Below are 14625 nucleotides of genomic sequence, written 5' to 3'. Positions count from 1 at the left end.
TGCTGCAGTCCAGGGGGTCACAAAGAGTCAGACACGACTGAGTGACTGAACTTGAACTTGGACTATAGTCCATCAGCTCCTCTGTCCATGGGATTTTCCCAGCAAGAATACTGGAGTGGGTTGCCATTTCCTCCTCTGGGGGATCTTCCCAACCCAGGGATCAATCCTGCGTCTCCTGCATTGGCAGGTGGATTCTTTACCAGTGAGCCGCCTGGATGCTTCAGATACCTGGACAGCAAGTTTTGACCCTCACCCCTCAGCATCTGCTGGACCGTTGTTCCCTAGCACTTCAGCTACTCTGGGCACCACATAGTTTGCCTACACTCTCCACTCTTACTTCTCTCTCTCTCTTTTAATCAGCATCACTCCTGAAAGGCTTCCCTGGTAGCTCAGATGGTAAAGCGTCTGCCTACAATGCAGGAGACCCGGGTTCGATCCCTGGGTCGGAAAGATCCCCTGGAGAAGGAAATGGCAACCCACTCCAGTATTCTTGCCTGGAAAATCCCATGGACTGAGGATCCTGGTAGGCTACAGTCCATGGGGTCGCAAAGAGTCGGACATGACTGAGCTACTTCACTTCACTTCACTTCACTTCACTCCTGAAAGGCAGTCCCATATATGGAGCAGCACCTCAGGTGCAGTCCCATAAGTCATGAAGAGATCACTTCCCTGCATGTCAGTTGCAAAGCCAGGTATGTGTTGACTGAAGACACATAATACAGGCAAATACTGAGGTTCAGGTCAACGAAAACCACAAATTTTCTTTCCATGAGTCATCATCAGGTGCAGTTGGTTTTTTGACGCTTGAGTGTCCATTCTTTAGAAAGGCTTTACATTTACCTAACATGTACCTCTGTAGAAAGTTGTCCTGCCATCTGTTCTGAGCAGAGCCATTTCTCCCCTGCCCTGAGACAGTCAGGTAATTGGAGAGGCCTGGTAGGGGGCCAGCCTGGATTGCTGCTGCCCAAGGTTGGAGCGGTACGTGGTCTTGTTGGACCCCTCCCTCCCGTAACTTCCTCCAAGCCAGCCCTACATGGTCTGGGGTGTAATGAAAGTGCTTTGTCCCCAGGGGCCTCCCTGCTGTCTGTGGGGGATAGTCAGAGAAGCAGAAGGGCACCTCTGTTGAGTGAGAGTGAGCGAGCTGGTCTGAGCTCAGGATTGCATGGGTTCCTCAGTGCGGGAACCTGTGAGCAGCCAGGCAACAGGTCAAGGAGTAGATATTTAAAGCACAACACACCTACACACCTAGTGGAGAGATGGCAGAGTATCTGAGACCCTTCCTGTGTTCCCTACTGCAGAGACTCTTGGAGGGAGCATTTGTAGAGGACAGCTAGGGAAGAATTTTCTGCTCATCAAGCCATAAGGGTTTAGAGTGCTGGTTGATTGTACTAGGCATGGGTGGACCAAGGGTGTACTCACGCATTCAAAACTCATCTCCTGTATCCTTGGCTATTCCTTCTTTGTTCCATTTGAAGGTTGGTCAGTGTGCCTTGTAAGCCTTTGGTTTGTCACTGTACACACAGGATCAGACACAGAGCTATGGCCCTCTACTTTCAGCAGCCGTGGAATTGGTCAGTATCACTGTTTCCAGCTCTTTGGCCAGCTGTGCCTGAACCTAAATAAAGGTTCTATCAGGCACCATCTTATCATTGTTAGCATAGGAAGACTTTGTCAAGTGACTTGCCAAAACAGAAATGTAATTTATCTCATCTATCTATCCTGAAGTCCACTAAACAAAAGGAAAAAAAAAAAAAAGAGAGAGTGAGAGAAAGAAAGAAAGGGAGAAAAGAAATGAGGATGACTATTCTGAATTACTATCTTGGTAATTATGAGTGGACTCTTACAACTACTGCATTCTTTTCTAAATTTTCACAAACCATCAATTTAATAATCCATTAGTACAAAAGTATGGGCCAAGGGGTCACTTCTAATAGCCTCTAGGCTGTTACTCTCAGTAAATCTCAGACTCACTTAATGATGGAGAAACTCAATACTGTCTAAGCCACATTCCTATGACTGGCTCACTGACCACCTTTCCTTCCATTATTTTAATAAAATTAGTAGTTCAAGTGAACTGTGCTTTAATATAATTTCATATGCCAAAATATCTTTTTGATTTATTTCAGAGGAATAGTAACATGGTAAAAAGAAAAATGCCGTTTGAAAGGAAGTCTCTTTAGATATCAAGCTAGAAGCTTCCTTAATGCAACAAAACAGGGATGCAGCATGAAATTTGATTTACACGCAACTCTTCAGAAGCATGTTCTGTGTAGAAAGAAGGGTCTCCCCTTATTGACCCCAATCGTATGCCTGGACAGTGCAAAATGGGGGCTGGACCGGCTGCCTACCCTCGGTTCTTCTGTGTGCTCATGATTAGAATGCTTTGTTGTCAGCTGGCGTGATTGTAATTTCTACCATACTCTGCCTGCTGTCTGTCGAACTGAATGGATAATGACATTTTTATTTAGGTTAATGTGATATGAGATGGGGCATGTAATACGAAAAATGTTTTAAAAAACAGTGCGGAGAAAATATTATAAGACAGTGGAGCATAATCTGTCTGTTCGCCAACAGCCATCATTTCAGGTTTTCTTCCTTGCCTGTACCCGAGCAGTTATGGAATATTTACTCTCACATGAGTTGCATACAAACAAAAGCTCTCTTTGCTGGGCTTGCAATCATCTTTATACAATCCACAAACCCCACAGTTCTTCCCCTAGATTTGCAGACAAGCAGGCCTAGGTGGCTTGTGCAAACACACAGGCACAGATGAACATACAATGCTATCATTTCACAGATCTGAACAAAAGACTCTCATTTGGTTGTTCTGTTTCATCTTCTTTGTAGGATAATGAATGCTTCCTATTTTTGTTTATCCCACATTTCTTCGTAAAGCATACATGTTATATTTACAATTAGATAAAATATTAATGTTATTAATTTTTTAAAGAATGATTTGGGGGGAAGGGTTATCGTCCAGCAGCCAAGCCTGGGGAAGAATTTCCCATTCTCCTTCTCTCATCTCTCACATTGGCTATCTTTATTATAAGGTGATGCTGAGTGTATGGCTGCTTAGCTTAGTAGTCATCAAGGGCAAAGCACCATCGTCAGTCTGGGAAGGAAATTCCACAAAAAAGGAAGTCCTTGCTCATCTGGAGTTTACAGCATTATTCAATTGCCCAGCGAAAAACAAATGGTATCTTTATGGACTGAGTCTGAGGAATTGTGATTCAAGGTGTAGACAGAGCACAACAGAGTTAATTCCAAAAGGTAGAGAGGTCTTCTTGAGGCTAAGACTCTGAAGTTGTTAAATACACTTGACCTGGGGAGAGAAAACACTCAAAACCAGTGAATAGGTTTCCTCTCCTTGGCCCTTTCTAGTTGTATGACCTTGGGCAAATCATTTAACCTTAGTCAGTCTATTTAGTCATCTGCAAAATGGGAATAATGATATTTATGTTGAAAACTTGTGTCAAAGATTAAGAACAAATGTGTAAAAGGTTTAGAATGCAGTGAGTACCCAAAGTGTCTTCCTCTGGAACAGTCCCATGCTCCCAGACTGTTTGGATGCCTGGCATCTCTTATTCCTCCCAGACAAGTCCTGTTGGAGTCACCTGTTCTTTCCTTACCATGTTAACATCACTTCCGTTCTGGCATCTGTTCCTTCATTTTTTATCTCCCCAGTGATCACTCTAATTCAGGCTTTGCTACTCATCACTTGGAACAGAGCTGACATCTGCTTCTTGAAAACAAAGACTGTATCTTAAGCATTTTTATATTAATAGTCCTAATGCCTTGTATTGGAGGAGGGCATGGCAACCCACTCCAGAATTCTTGCCTGGAGAATCCCAAGGACAGAGGAGCCTGGCGGGCTACAGTCCACGGGGTCTCAGAGAGTCGGACACGACTGAGCAACTAGGCGTGCAATGCCTTGTATGGTGCCTGGCAGATAGGTATACTAAGAAAGCAATTTTTGAAAATGCCTCATGTCTTTTCACTTTCCAGTCTATCCTATATTCAGTCACCAGCTGGGTCTTCTGAAAATACGTGTCATCTGAGCAACGTATTGCTAAGATTCTGTGGAGATTCCCATTGATTGAAGGGCATAGGACAACTTTCTTATTTTCCAAAGCCTGTTAAGAACTGAACACTGCCAATAACCATGTGAATAAGCTTGGAAACAGATTTCCCCTGGTCAAGACTTCAGATGAGATCATAGCCCAGGGTCAAAAATTTTACTACTTGACCTTGATGCAGAGGTACCCAGCTAAGCCATGCAGATTCCTGACTCACAGAATCAATGAACTACTAAAAGTTTGTTGTTTTAAACTAAGTTTGGGGGTAATTTGTCACACAGCAAGAGATAACTAACACACTTACATTGTCACCCTCTTCTGGCAACTAGTGTATGTTGTCATGTATGATTGAAGGTTTTAGTATTTGCTCTGTTAGAAAGGAGTGCAGGGCAACACACCTCAGCGGATTCTCTAGAACATGATGCCAATGTTCCTTAAGGGCTTTAACATAGAAGCGATGTAAGAAACATTAATAGATTGAGGTGTTCTTCCTGTTGTAGCAAGGATATAGTGCAGTTTGCTGGGAGCTAGCCCTGCATGAAAGACCTGAGACCCATGCTGGTTCTGTCTCTTACTGTGGACAAGTCCTTTGACTCTCTCTGCAGTTGAGTCCTCACTCCCAAGTGAGGAGCTAATTGCAATAAGCTGCAAAGTCCCTTTCCATGGACATTCTCGGATTCCAAGGTCACTAAACAGCAGCTGAGACAATTGCTTGGGGACCTTGGAAAGAGCAGGCAGCTTCCTAGTGGGGCCCAACAAAGTCTCCAACAGTGACATCCCTAAGAAGGCCTTTTGGCGTCTCTTTGATGCACTGACTTCAGAAATACATAAAGATCTAAAAGGAAGAACCTGGTTATATTTATGCTCAATAATTCAATAAAAGTGAGAGTCAGAATTCTAGGTCCACTGACTCCTGGCTTGTTGCCTTTCCCTCCAAAGTCAGCATCCACATTCCTTTTGCTCCTCTGTTAATTAACTTCTAGGTTATAATTTTGCTCAGTGCAGCTCTGATGCCATGAACTTGAAAAGCAAACAAACACACGCCATGAAGGCTGCCGAGTTCCTGGAAATCTGGTGAAAGGAGTAGGTCTGAGTGCTAAGGAAGACACAATTCCTCAGCAGAGGGAGGGAAGGAGAGGGTCCCTCCTATGTCAACTGAGATGTCCTCCACATAGATGGTGTGTAGGCTAGGGGACACATGTGTCGACCCACGAAGAGGGATGCAGAGAAGAGCCTGAGCAGAGGACACCCCTCAGATCAAACATGCCTCTGGGAGTCTCTTGCCTGGGGGCCACGGCAGAGTGGAGACTCTAGACTGTGGCCTTGCAGTTCTCCTCCTCCACCCCAGGGTCCAGGGTGGCATCTTGGAGGTTAAACAGCTGAAGAGGAAACCCTTTTTCCTCACTCCCCTGCTTTCAATGATTTAATAGCTCCTCACTCTCCAGTGAAGTTCACACCAAGCCTTGCCCTGGCACAGAACAGCCGCAGTCATGCCTCACCCCTCCTTCCAGTCTCCCCTCACTAATCCCTTACACGGACTTTGTGTTCCAGCCCATTTGTACTCCCCCAGTCCCTGAAGACACCCTGTACTTTCTATCTAGATGTCTTTGTTCCTGCCTCTCATTCCACCTGCCACGCACCTTCTCCTTCCGTCAAAACTCAGTTAAGAGAATCAAGGCCCAGTTGCAATGCTGCTCACCCCCAGCCCTCCTAAAGAGGTTTCTGGTGCTCAAGAGAAGACGTGAGCTCTGTCACAATCTGTAATAATGTAGGAATTTCTGCACCTCCTATATGATAAACCCCTTAGGGGCAGGAGCTGATAAATATTGGTTGAATTGTATGAATTCAATGTTTCCTTCTGTGTGGCATTCTTAGACCCCTTTGTAATGCCTTTTGGGAACGGATATCAGAAGGGGGATTTCCTGAATAAATAAGGGTCAGCTAAGAGGGACGGGGGATGGTACTTAAACATATTGTTGGATAATGGAAAAAGTAATATGTTAAGAGCACTGTAAACTGGTGACTAACAAATGTAAAATTAACAGCAGTTAACGAAACTTATGGCCTCCTTCTGCCACCCAGATAATTAAAAAACATCCATGACTTATCTTACGCAAAATTTCCTGCTGATAAGTATTAGCTCTAGCCATCCAGGTGAATAATCAAGTGTCATTTCTAACAAGTCAGTGGCTCCTGTCAAGAGTTGTGACCAATTAGAACTCACCCTGATGAGGAGGTGGCTGCTGGTGTTGCCAAGCAACAGCCAAGCTGGGAGGCACATTTAGATGCTCTTTTAGATTTAACCAGCGGCAAGTCGGAGTGCCATGACGATGCCGGCAAGGGAAAACCAAATTAGAACCTAGGATGGGGTGCCTGTGATGAGGAGTGTGTTTTCTTTTGAATGCAAATGGAAAAGGAACATGTTTAACCAGAATTTAAACAGTCCATCATTATACCGATTTTAATTAGGAGATTAGGTGTCAGTGGAATAAACTGTGTGGCAAGATAATGGTCTCTTGCTGCTAGATAAATACCTAGACCTTCTGGAAAATGGGCAATTGGTCAGGCAGGGACCATGTATTTTTGGACTGTGAAGTATTTATTACCCCAGCCACACTTGGTTATAATGACTTTCATGTTTATTGTCTGGAAGGATTAAGAAATAAAAGCAAATATTAAAAATAGGCTTCTGGAGGCTGATGCAGCCCAGAGAAAGCTGCCTGCTCCAACACCGCAGGAAGGCTGTGTTCCCTTCGAGAAGCCCTCGTGTGTTATTGTCTGAAGCGTTTACCGTGCAAATTTACAGGCCAAACTAAACTGCGACGATGACGGGAATTCTGCAAAGACGTTTGCTCTGAAATGGTCGGAGCTACGCATTTACTCATAAGCTGGCGGTATCAACTTAAATTTTTTTAAATTGTAGTCATTCCCGAGTCATATGTCTTCTCCAAGGCAGGAAAGGCCTAGAGGGAATAATAACCGCATCTGTCTCCGCCTTCAAGATTCATACATTATTGACGGTGCCTTCCTGACAGGGAACATCTGGATGAAAGTGAACAATTAGGCATGGAGCTAGATTCGCAGCTACTTCCCTGTAGGTCTGACTTCTCTTTAACCGAGTCCTCCACGTGCAGACATATGATTGGCTCTTACTCTTGAGTGACACACCCAGCTTCAGGCTCTCATGTATGGAGCTGCCAGGGCTGTTTCTATCTGCTCCGTGGGTCACCATGGGCTTACTTATCTGGGTGATGAACAAATACCCATCTCTTCTATTAGGCTTTAAGGACAGACGAAATTTGAGCTGCCATACTGGGTTAGATCCATGGTCCATCTAATTTGGAGCTTGGTTTCTGCTAGGGATGCTTGGTCATGGAGTTCCTGGTAGAATCTACTTCCAAAGGCACAGTGCTCAACGCCTTATTTCTTTCCATAGTCAACTCTGATGTTAACTCCTTCTGTTTTCACTTATTAGAAACTTATTTGAACCCAGAATAAACAAAAGTAAACATATTTCTTTACTGCAGTTTTTCCCCTAAGTCTTTAATATGCATAGTGAATCGCTATGCATAGAGAAATCTGGTTTGCAATATTTTGCTGAATTAGATGACCATGGGGCCTTCCCAGTCCTCAAGGATTTCAAATCCTTTTCCTTGGTAGTAATTCATAGCTTGAAGTTCATCATCATATAAGTACCATTTAAATGCTTGTGTCCTAAATGTACTATTTTATTCTTGCTTACCCTGAAGGTTATCTGTCGCTTTCATGCTGACTTACACAATCTTAGAAGAGTTTTAGAAACTTATCCCAATTGATTTAATATTTTTCACATCAGAAGAATTTGGAGAAATATCCAAATGCATAAATTTCATGGTGTTCTCCCTCTCTCAGATGAGTTATAAAATTTGAAAATAAAATTAGCACTAACCTGGGTCCCCAGTGAATCCTATTATTTATATATTTCCCTCAGAGAAGGATTAATTTATTCCCAGTTTTGTTCCTTGAAATTAAATCTATTTACTTCCTGACCCATAATAAATTTTTACACAATCCCAGGGTTACTTATTAATAGTCTTTGGAAAGAATCTAGCAAAGAGTCTGTAAAAATTCACATAAATCTACTCATTGCACCCTTTAAAAAAATAATCTTTTAGGGTGAAAATCTGGCAGGCTAATCAGACAAGATTTTCTCTAATAAAAAAAAAAAGTTGTTTTCCCTGTAACTCTCAGCCATCTTTTAATATAAACCCCAATAACTTGTCTGTCACTGGACCATGATTGCAATGGTCTCTTCTGAAACCAGGGAACCGTCAATCAAATTTTCACTCCTTCTTTATCTCTCTATATTATCCCTGGTAAGACATAAACCAAAAACCAATTTTATTTTAAATAAAACTAAAGATTCATGAAAGAATGCTGATTTTAGAGGAACTTTCAAGCCTTGTTGGCCAAGGCAGCCTAATATCCACACAAATAAAGATGGTGCCATCCAAAGCTTTTTGAATATTAATGACACAGACCCAGGAAGTCAAAGACTTAGGCTGCCAGGGGCTGAAGGGAAAAGCCTCAGAATTCAGGGGAAAACAAATCTTTATTTCAAGAATAAACACTGAAGTGGGACTTCCCTGGCAGTCCAGTGGTTAAGACTCCACACTCCCGATGCAGGGGGCATGGGTTCGATACCTGGTCAAGGAACTAAGAATCCTGTTTGTTGCACGGTGCAGCAAAATAATGATAATAATAAACTCTGAGGTTTGATAATAAAAGTTCAAAAGCAACTTACAAATTCAGAAAGGACTGGAGATTATATTGATATTTCAAAGCTATTTCTGGGAAAACTGAGTCATCTGAGTGGACTTAGGGCTCCTTGTGGGTTCCTGAGCTTCTCTCTTCCATCTCCTCCACCCCAGGCCCTCGGTGAGCCTCCTTCCCATCTCTGTGTCTCTGTGATCTGCTTTCTCTATTTCTGCATGTGTAGGCCTGAGACCCTCTAAAGAAAGAGCCAACAATTGGCTGCATCCTCTTACACAATTGTTCTTTGATGAAACTCTTTCCCTTTCATTTCCTTTTTATCTTAGTTGTAAAATATCCTTAGGTAGAAAGCTTCCTGGTTCTATGATTCCCCATCCGTCCATCCATCCATCCGTCCTTCCATCCTGCAAATCATTATTGTGTGTCCATCTTGTGCTTCATGCTATACAATGAACAATAAAGGAGAAAAATAAGTAAAATATATGGAATGTTAGCTGGTGATAGTACTACAGAGAAAAATAAAACTGGGAAGGGAGTGGGGGGTTCTGGGGCCCAGCCCTTGCAAGCCTGGGAAGGATACAGGTTGAGAAGGTCAGACAAGGGACCAAGAGGAAGATTGGAACCACCAGTGCATTCCACTTTGGCTCTAACCAGAATCCTGCCAGGGAACTTGTGAAGCATACAGAATTCTCAGTCACCCTAGAAATCCTCATTCTGCAGGTTCTGCGGTGTGGTGTGCTGTGCTAAGTCGCTCAATCATGTCCCACTCTTTGCAACCCTATGGACTGTAGCCCACCAGGCTCCTCTGTCTGTGGGGTTCTCCAGGCAAGAATACTGGAGTGGGTTGCTATCTCCTATTCCAGGGGATATTCCTGACCCAGGGATCAAATACGAATCTCTTGCATCTCCTGCATTGGCAGGCGGGCTCTTTACCACTAGCACCACCTGGGAAGCCATACATTTTTATTTCTTTATTTATTTGACTGCACTGAGTCTTCATTGCCAGTGTAGGACCTCTTTAAGTTGCAGAATATAAAGTCTAGTTCCCTGATCAGGGATTGAACCTGGGCCTGCTGCCCTGGGAGCATGGAGTCTCCCGAAGAGAAGTCCTTGGAATTAACTGTTTTAAACAAGGATATTAGGTAATTTTTATACAGCCCCTCGTCACACAGGGCTTGAGAACCAGTGTTTAGAAAGCAAAAGCCAATGAGAGGTTAAAGTCCAGGGGAGCATCCAGAAACCTTGAGGGTCATGGAAACTGGGAAAGGAGGCAGTCAGGACACTGGTATCTGGCAGCCAGCTCTCCCTTTTTCTCTCCTTCACCTATCTTCCATAGGATAGAAGAGCCTCCATCTGTCTACACCTTGGTATACAGTAACACTCCCTGCTCAGAGCTCCAGACTCTGCTGTTCATATGCAGAGAGAGCTGCTTTGGGAATTAGGAAAACTTCACTCCCTACAAAACTCCCAGTTCCAAGATGGCACCTGCCACCTACTTCTGAAGCAAGGATTCACTGGGGGAGAGAAAATCCGGGACACGGTTTATGGAGCATGAAGCACGCAGACATTGGTTTAACATTCAAAAACTATTATCTTGTCACGTGCTTATTAGTCCTTGTGTTTCTTTCTGTTTGAGCAGCATTTAACACCTTTGGCTACTTCTTCCTCCTCGAAAAACATTTTCCCATCCACATTCTAGACTTCAATGTCAAGCTGTTCTTCCCAAGTCATCTTTGTATTAATAGATCTCTCCTCTGCCCCTCACTTATGTATGGTTCTCCCTGTGACTCTCTTCTCATTCTCTGTATACTCCTGGGGTGACCTCACCCATGTCTGGGTTTTCTTTCTTTTTTAAAAAATTTCTTTTCTTTTTAAAAATTGAAATATAGTTGACATACAATATTATGTTACTTTCAGGCATACTACAAGCTGATATGACATTTGCATTCATTATGAAATGATGACTACCCTATGTCTAGTTACCATCAATCCTCATATGAAGTTATTACAGTATTATTGATCATATTCCTTACACTATATATTTACATCCCCATGGCACATCTTTCCTACCTTTCTCTCCTGAGCTGAAGATGTGCTGCCAACTTCTGCCTTAGATGTGACCCAGAAACCTTAAAGTCACCAGGTCTAAGCTCTCCACAGGTGGGGACAAAGGTGACTCCCTCTACCCAGGAACAGCATCCCTTTGATTGAAACCCAAGAACCTAAACTGAACTGTATTGAGTAGAAAGATGATTTCCAATGGAGCTTTAAGTTTACTTGCAGAATATGTTAAACAATTAGGTGGATCTGAAGCAAAACCTAGGGAATCTATGAAATTTCTTCCCCTTTCTCTTTCCTCCACTCTCCTCACCCTCCCTCTTGTTTCTTACCAGCCCCTTTCTCCTAGACATCTTAGTGCTATGAACCTCTTAGAGGAACTCTGTTTTCTGCAGCTAATTCAGGCACTAAGAATTTGATTTCTGAACCAAAAGGAGAAATTTGTTTGGGCAATGACACTGTATCAGTTTCTAGAGTGCACCCTGTAAAATGTTAAAGAAATTACATTAAAATGTTAAAGAAATTACAAGAAAAGATAAGGGTCTTATCTTTTCTTTTATATGGACCATTTTTAAAAGTCTTTATTGAATTTGTTACAATATTGCTTCTGTTTTATATTTTGGTTTTTTGGCCCCAAGACATATGAGATCTTAGCTCCCCAACCAGGGATTGAACCCACACCCTCTGCACTGGAAGTTGAAGCCTTAACCACTGGACCACCAAAGAAGTCCCTCTTTTTTCTTTTGTTTCTTCAAAAAACAGGGCACAAAACTGTCAAAAACAAACAAAATCTTTCTTTCTTACTTAAAAAAAGAGAAAAATCAGATACCCTTCATCAATTTCTTTTTTTTAACGAATGATGAGATTCTTTCTGCATCTACAGCACTATCAAGTCATTGTTTACTCTCGAATAAGGAAGTATGCTGCAGCCTGTTTGAGCTCCTGATGTGGGCCCACGGTTTACCTGTCTCTGCTCCTCCCTCCCCTCCTTTTGGTTAACTCAACGTTTTAGTGACCAGGTGTGATAAAGGTGATCCAGATAATGCTTTACAGCTTTTAAAAGAAGCAGGCCCCTCTTTCAAACTAATTCTCACATGAAACCTCAGTCTATAACACTGACTGTGGAGCAGGGCTCTGGGCTCCAGCTGTAGAAGGACAATCCCCTTCTCATATTTCCTTGTGGGGAATTTCTCTACCTGCGGTGGTTCCCAACTCCAGCTTTACATCAGAATTGCCTGGGGAGCTGTAAAGTCCCCTCAAAACCAGGCTGCATTCCAAACCAAACCAATTTCGTCTCCATGTGGGGCCCAGACAGCAACAGTTTGCAGAGGTCCCCAGGTGACGGGACTGCGTACCCACTCCGGCTCCACACGCCCTCCCGTATCAGGCCCTGGCGCGGAACTGAGCATGCGCAGGCCTGCTCTTGCGCCATGCGGTCCACGCCCTCCTGCTGGGATAGGCTGCTGTTGCCGCCTCACAGTGAAGCATTAGCAAGCCCACACCCTGAAGGCAGAGTTCATTTCTTAAACAGCTTTACTAGAGAAAAAGGAGGTTTCTGTCTGAAACAAGCGGGAACCCTTAGAGTGTTGTCTGGCACGTGGTAAGAAATGTGTGAGCTTTGAAGCGAAAGTGAAAGTGTTAGTTGCTCTCACATGTCCGACTCTTTGCGACCCTATGGACTATAGCCCGCCAGTTTCCTCTGCCCAGGGACTTCTCCAGGCAAGATACTGGAATAGGTTGCCATATCTTTCTCCAGGGGATGTGAGCTTCTGTTGGCATTCAGTCGTTCAGTCGTGTCTGACTTTTGCAACCCTGTGGACTGCCTCACACCTTCCCTGTCCTTCACCATCTCCTGGAGCTTGCTCAAACGCATGTCCACTGAGTTGGTGATGCCATCCAACCTCATCCTCTCTCATCCCCTTCTTTTCCCACCTTCAATCTTTCCCAGCATCAGGGTCTTTTCCAATGAGTCAGCTCTCCACATCAGGTAGCCAAAGTATTGGAGCTTCAGTTTCAGCATCAGCCCTTCCAATGAATATTCAGAGTTGATTCCTTTAGGACTGACTGGTTTGATCTCCTTGCCGGCCAAGGGACACTCAAGAGTCTACCCCAACACCACAGTTTGAAAGCATCAATTCTTCACTGATCAGCCTTTTTTATGGTCCAACTCTCACATCTATACGTGACTACTGGAAAGACCGTAGCAGCCCCATAGCCATTTCTCTTAGGAAGTACTCAAGGACTCAGTCCTGAGCTGTTGCAGAATTCAGAACAGACATCGAAGTCAGACCAGCAGTTGAGGTGTCTTTAGTGAGGATCAAGTGAGAGAACTCGGCCAGGAAGCAGGACAAACAGTAGGTTTTATTTGTACAACTGGTAGGGAAGGGTGGATCCCTGGCTGGGGGAAGGAGGGAGCCCCGGGTTTAATGGCATCTTGTAAGTGAGACTCTTCCCTCTGACTTGGCCATGAAGATTAGCCTGGGTGTGCCTGCCTGCCTGGAGGTCTGCCAAGGCCATTCTCATACCCCTCCCTAATAATCCGTGGCCATTTCTTCCCTATTTCGGACTTGACTCAAAGCTCCCGTTTGTTTCAGGATGTTCTTTAGTTCCTTACTATGTAAGGACTGAAGACAGGAGGAGAAGGGTACAACAGAGGATGAGATGGTTGATGGCATCATCAACTCAAAGGACATGAGTTTGAGCTAACTCTGAGAAATGGTGAAGGACAGGGAAGCCTGGTTAGCTGCAGTCCATGGGGTTGAAAGAGTCAGACACAACTGAGATACTGAATAACAACAACATGTAAACTGTTCAGAAGCGTCCGCATCACTGGGGAGCTTCTTAGAGATGCAGAATCTCAGGGCCCACCCCAGACCTACTGAATCAGAATCTGCATTTTAACAAGATCTCCAGGTGATCTGTTATACAGGAAAGTCTGGGGAGAGGCCCTCCAGTTTTCTCCTGGGTGCCCTCAGAGTGCCCCGGCCAGAGCTTGGGATTCAGCAGGAAAGTCCCGTGTGCATGCTGACTCACTACAGGTTCATGGCAACTGGGGCTGTGACAGGCTGGAGAGAGGGACGACTCTCCAGGACAGTTTCATGTGCTTTCTGGATAGCAGGATTGAAGGGCACAGTGGGCAGGACATTGGACAAGTGACGCAAAGTGAACCCCCTCCCCTCACAATCTGGAGAGAGGAAACCTGCTCCTTACAGAAGACACTCTGCATTTCTTGTGTCTTACCTCACTCAGTTTTTCAGGACTGAAAGCAGTAGTCAGGACACTTCTGACCTCTTCCCATCTTTTATCACGTAAGAACAGGACACTGTCGGCCACTGGTTTGGGCTCCAAACCCGTTGCCTTTTGGAAAGAGACAAGCAGAGAATTAGGACGCCAGGACACCCAAGCCAGCTTGGTGGCCACAGAGTCCACGATAAACACTCTGGTTAAAGTTACTGTGACCAACAATTAGATTTCTCTCACAAGGGTATGAGGAATATAAAGTCTCATGGACAGTGATCTCAAGATCCATGGCTGAGTTCCCCTGGGAGCAGACGGGGAGCTCCTCTGGCCCAGTTTTACCTCGTTACTCTGTGGTCATCATAGGCAACTCAGAGGCTTCTGTGTGTTCTGTAGCCCCTTGCTGAGTGAATGTCCCCTGAAGACCCAGCAGCAGGCTTCTTGGAGGTGGGCTGGTGTTTTCTGGGATTGAATGTCATGTCTGAACTATGTGGCAAGGGGT

At 44.2% G+C, this 14625-nt stretch overlaps 1 protein-coding gene across 2 annotated transcripts in view; it reads right to left on the bottom strand.

Moving 5' to 3' along the window:
• Positions 1-14625, bottom strand: part of TBXAS1 (thromboxane A synthase 1) — a 159833-nt gene that overhangs the window by 61809 nt on the left and 83399 nt on the right. For both annotated transcript variants that reach the window (XM_043463858.1, XM_043463859.1), the window contains one exon: positions 14127-14243. In XM_043463858.1, coding sequence (XP_043319793.1) covers positions 14127-14243 — 117 coding nt within the window. The remainder of the gene's footprint in view (positions 1-14126; positions 14244-14625) is intronic.

Source organism: Cervus canadensis, chromosome 3 (assembly GCF_019320065.1).
Source record: "Cervus canadensis isolate Bull #8, Minnesota chromosome 3, ASM1932006v1, whole genome shotgun sequence".
Taxonomy (NCBI): Eukaryota; Metazoa; Chordata; class Mammalia; order Artiodactyla; family Cervidae; genus Cervus; species Cervus canadensis.
This window is presented reverse-complemented; position numbering and strand designations above follow the sequence as displayed.